This window comes from Micropterus dolomieu, linkage group LG22 (assembly GCF_021292245.1).
Source record: "Micropterus dolomieu isolate WLL.071019.BEF.003 ecotype Adirondacks linkage group LG22, ASM2129224v1, whole genome shotgun sequence".
NCBI classification, from domain to species: domain Eukaryota; kingdom Metazoa; phylum Chordata; class Actinopteri; order Centrarchiformes; family Centrarchidae; genus Micropterus; species Micropterus dolomieu.
The window spans coordinates 34,944,167-34,949,711 of NC_060171.1; the positions used below are offsets into that span (position 1 = coordinate 34,944,167).

Sequence of the window (5,545 nt, forward strand, 5' to 3'; positions counted from 1 at the left end):
ATTGGGAGCTTTATCTCATTATGAAAAAACCCATAATTATAATAATATAATACTTTTTGAATGGCTTAAGATTCATGTACATCAGTGAAATATTAAACATCTCAAAAATATGAGAATATGTACAGTGAGGTACACATTAAGCTACATGACAAATCTGTTTAGGAATGTGGACTAAATATAACCCACAGGTTGGTCATGAACAGGGATAAACAGTGGTTTAATAAAGAATCCAATATATAAAAAATAGCTAAGCATTCAAAAATACATCCACGTGAACAAAAATATAAAATATATTTAAATAAACAATCTAATATGGCCCTGTCCCCATGATTCACTGCAGGACATGTGTGCAAAAACATGAAACAGCTCTCATTGTCATTGGCATCAATGAAAGCTAATGGAACGTAATGAAAGTGATATCATAAGACATTGAAATTAAATTTTAGAGAAACAACCTGGAATATGGAATATTCTTGTTTGTAGTTAACCACAGTTAGATGAGAAGATCAGATGTACAGAGACTGTATCTCTAGTAAGAGAGAGGGCCAGGATGTGTTACAGGGGAAAGTGCTAGCCTAGCTCCATCAAATCTGCTTTATATTTGTACTGGGCAAAGCTATAACCACATCTGTGTCTTTGTGTCTACACGCTAAAAATGTTAACAGACATTGTTAACCTCAGCTTAGCTGTGGTTTAAGGTTTAAGATGATTTTTAAACCTGTGTTAAATGGAACAAATGGGGTAAGTAGTCTCTTCATCTACTGTAACCTCAGAAGCCACAGTTTGAACTGGACCTGTTGTTGAAACCTGGTTTCTATTTTACAAGAGATGATGGATGAACTACTCATCCAGGAAGATAGCCTTTGATGTGAATTTAATTTACCAAATACAGAGAGAGATATTACACTGGCATAGTAGTCTTTAGAAGAGACTTCATGAACCTGTGCAGTGAAATGCTCATCATAACGGTTTGTATTCTGTAGTAAAGATTCAACTTGGAAGTGAAGCTTTCTTGAAAAACATTCCTCCACACTAGCTACTGCCCAGCTTTGTACCAAGATAGGCTAAAAACTTCCAGGACCATGCAGATGATGAACTTAAAAGCATTTTGTTGTGTACTGTAACCGTGGGTTCTAGAGCAAGCAAGCCTATTTCCCAAAATGTTTCTTTAAAGTAATGAAGGAAGAGATGTGTTGAACAAATGCATGTGCACATGAATCAGACCTTACTACTGCCTGAAATCATTAAGATCTTCAAAAGCACTAGACATAATGTAACTGGGATGGATCTTATTCCTTCTCAGTGTGAACTCAATGGGGCAGTTTGTTTTAATCTGTCCGCCTGACCTCCTTCTTTAATGTCATAGCTAAGCATGAACAACATCTGGGGAAACGCATTGCAGAGCGATGGAAATACAACTTCCACTGTTAGCAGCTGGTAGGAGTACCTGTGTGAAATAGCTTTCTGAGAAATCATACATCTGTGGAATAGTCCATTTTTTCTACCCACTCATTTACTTTTGATTCAAGTACGGAAGTCACCCAGGTCAGATCTTTTTCATGGCACACCACTGCTACTGATGGACTGGTGTTTCATCGGACAGGACATCTGAAGGATTATTCAACTGTTTATACACACACACCGCTTATTTTTGTAGTTTTGGGTATCAGTAATAATTACAGTTTCTCTAAACCACTTTGTTTGGAGGTCAAAGTCCAAATGATCCTGACAGCCACAGGCCAAAAGGAGTTGGCCTCAAAATGGGCAATATGGCCAAAAATGTTATCACGATAAAAACATTTCAATCATTCTATATCTATAATTATCAGGATAAATGTCAAATCATTATTTCTTTCAGGTTGAAAGGCTGATTTTTGCTAGTTGAAGAAACCAGATGGTTAATTGTGGTTTTAAACTTTTCTTCATGGTCAGAACAAACACTTGATGCCAAACAGTGGATCACTTCACAAATCTGAGGTAGAGGAATATTTAAAACAATTATGAAAAGATTCTTTCAAAAAATTTGATTAGTAAGTCTTTTTCAGTCCCTTTTCCTCAACAAAATAAATATCTTAATAGACAAATTCAGTGATTAGTTTTTCATTCAAAATAATTAAATAATTTATCATCATAATCATTCATTGACGATATATTGAACATTTGCTTTATTGTTATTGAGGAAAATGATATTGCGATAATTATCACCATTATTGTTGTTGTATTGCCCAGCCCTACTTTCTTCCCCTTCTCTGTGCACCTTGGAAGTAGGTGAGGTTGCACCAGAAAATCTTGCTCTGCTAATAATTCCTCATTGCACAAAAAACAACCTGTGTGAACACCTGAATACCTGTGTTTGCTTGGGCTGTGGTTTCCTGTAACTACAGGCAACAGTGATGTCACAGCATCCTGACACACCCTAAAATACACTTCTACATCACTACAGCAAGGTGAGGACAACTTCACTATGACCACTTTCAAAATATCAGCAGTGGTCTGGGTTTGATGTTGAACACTGCAGCAAAATGACATATCTTTAAGCTAGCATCAGTTGAACAATCAATCATTGTGACCTTTGCCTTACTGGAAGTGAAAATATTTGACAGAGGTGGAAATGTAATGAAAAAGTGTATGGCTGGGCAATATAGTTGACATCAAGATCACAGTATCATTAAGGAGTTTCCCATATGGCCAATTGTTACTGCCATGTAAGTTATATGTAAAATTATTGAACTGATGACAACTATTAATAGTGCTCCACTGTTATGCATTACATCAGACAAAATTATTAAAATGTGCAAAACAAAATCTTAAGGAAGACTATTTGTTAGTTTTTAATTAAATTTGGACAAACCATTTTGAAAAACTATAACACAAACGATCATATACTCGTATGGCTGAGAGTTGATAAATGATCATACTCATCATACTCAATTATCACTCATCCCTATTGATGTGCTTCTTCCCCACATATGTGGGAATGTTTCATTATACACATCTTGGTTCATTTCCAATGTGATGTGATGTGTTTTAGACGTTCTAATATAAGAGCTGTTCCTTGTTAGTCAAACAGTCAACTAATTGGACATTAGGGTCTAAGTTGACTAAGACATTTATAATGAATTTACTGCATTTACATGCATTTACATGCATTTACATGTTTAGTGGAATAAGTATTTTGTTATTTACTAAAAACTGAAAGTCACATCTGGGTCATACTATTCACAAATATGCTTTGGTCCTTAAAAGGGCTCTTCCTTTTTACTCAAAATTTGAACATTTATTTGAACATAGGGGAAATGTCTTACGCTATATGGTTGCATACAAATCAACTTATGTGGTGACTTTTTGAAAAACTTACAGTCCTAGTCCTTAATGACCACTAGACTTCTATGTGACTAAGTTCATCTGATAAGGGACAGTAACAGACAGCCAGAGAATATAAAAAAAAAAAAAAGACGACCCCAAAAAACATGTCTTTTTTCAGTCTAACAAACAAAACAGCTCTCCTGGAAATGAAACCTCAACTGACAAGAGCATCTGTTGAGATTTGTCACCTTGGAAGCATGATGATTGGTCCAGCCACCCTAAAACCAACTACAACTGGACTGACCAGCAATGTGGGGGAAATTATGGGCCAATAGCCAACCTGTTAGAGGACCAAAGAATTGGAGTTACATCCAGGAAATCTCCATTTATATTGCTCAACATTTGGCAAAAATGGGACAAGGCAAACTTCACATTCAAACCATCAAAGGAGGAGAAGCATGGAAGCCCAAAGCATTAAGTGGGACTGTTATGATAGAAACAGATCAGAACAGAGTCTGGTCGGTGAGAACTGCTCACTGTTAGTTCAGGTACAAGTAGAAATTAACTAAACTGACCTTCACCCTGTGAATTCACAGCACCACCGTTCTACCATCCAGCCCACCTTCCATTTTACAGTCTCTGACTCCAACAACGATCTCCATGAATTGTGCCACCCTGTCCCCTCACACCCCAGAGTCGGCATACATGCCGTTGATCAGGTAGTCCACCTGGGTGTAGTCCTTCCTCCTGTAGCTCTCGTAGGCCTGTGTGACGAATACAGCCACCGTGACCAAGAAGAAGAGAAGCCCAAAGAGCAGGACAGCCAGTAAAGACGCTGTGTCCACCAGCTGCCTGGTCAGAGCAGCCCCCGCTACTTCTACCATGGCAACCCTTGTACCCGAGGCAGCTGGCTCATTGTGATTGGCGGAAGTAATGGTACCGGTAACAGTTATGGTAGCAGGCCTTGTGGGTAAAGAGAAGGTTTGAATTGGGTGCATCCCAGTACTTATATTTGGCTGTGGCGTGGCAGCAGATGATGATGGTGGTGGTAGAGGTGACTTTGTACCTGTGGTAGTAGTGATGGCAACAGTGTTCCCTCTTGTAAGTGTGGTCGTTTTCACAGTTGTTGCAGGGTGTGGTGCTGCTTTTGCTGTTGTAGGTGTTGGTGTTGTTATGGTTGTTGTTGTGGTTGTTGTTGTGGTTGTCGTTGTGGGTGTCGTTGTGGGTGTCGTTGTAGGTGTTGTTGTGGGTGTTGTTGTGGGTGTTGTTGTGGGTGTTGTTGTGGGTGTTGTTGTGGGTGTTGTTGTGGGTGTTGTTGTGGGTGTCGCTGTGGTTGTTGCTGATATCGGTGATGTTTTGGTTGTTGTTGTAGGCATTGGTGTTGTGGTTGTAGATGGTGGTGGTGGTGTGGCTGTGGTCGTGGTCGTAGATGTGGTTGTAGAAGTCACTAGTACAGGGACTGTGGGTACATTCCTAACAGGCTCTGCAGTTGTGGATGTAATAGCACCAGTGCTGATAATGGATCCAGTATGAGCAGCCTGTGTGGGCGAGCTTGTGGCGGCAGGCCTTGTGACTGTCTCTGTTGATGGAAGCTGATTGGATGGTGAGGCTGTGAATAAATGCATTCCTTCTGCAGGTTGGTCTGATGAACTGTTAACTTGAGCATTTTCAGCGACAACACCATCATCACCTGGGAAAGAAAAAAGTAAAAAAATCAATGAATGACTAAGTTAAACTAAGGAAACTACAATAAATCATTATAAAACATGATAGATCTGAATAACATAACCAAAGCCTATGTAACAGACAAAAAATTGACCAAAGAAACACTGGTGATAAAAGCTTTGTAAAGTATTCAGACATCTTCAGTTGACACTGGTAAACACACCCACTTTTATATCACATACCCAGTGTGGCAAGTGGTACCTTTCATTTTACAGTGTTTAAAAGCTTGATACAGAATCTAAGGAGCTAAAACTCAATGTGTAGGCGGTGGATGGGGTTGGAGGCTATTTTTTGTGATTTTTAACACCCATGATTTTAATGCCAGATTTAACTGCTAAGTTCCTATATAGTGATATAGGAACTTAGCAGTTAAATCTAATATAGTGTCCTATATCCTATATAAATAAATCCTATACAGTGATATAGGAACTTAGCAGTTAAATCTAATATAGTGTCCTATATCCTATATAAATAAATCCTATACAGTGATATAGGAACTTAGCAGTTAAATCTA

General features: G+C 38.5%; 1 protein-coding gene across 5 annotated transcripts in view; it reads right to left on the bottom strand.

The window, feature by feature from the left end:
- Positions 1-2,807: 2,807 nt before the first annotated feature.
- Positions 2,808-5,545, bottom strand: part of wu:fa25f02 (salivary glue protein Sgs-3) — a 31,461-nt gene continuing 28,723 nt past the window's right edge. For all 5 annotated transcript variants that reach the window (XM_046036375.1, XM_046036377.1, XM_046036380.1 and 2 more), the window contains one exon: positions 2,808-4,996. In XM_046036375.1, the coding sequence (XP_045892331.1) occupies positions 3,990-4,996 (1,007 nt within the window). In that variant the 3' untranslated portion in view covers positions 2,808-3,989. The remainder of the gene's footprint in view (positions 4,997-5,545) is intronic.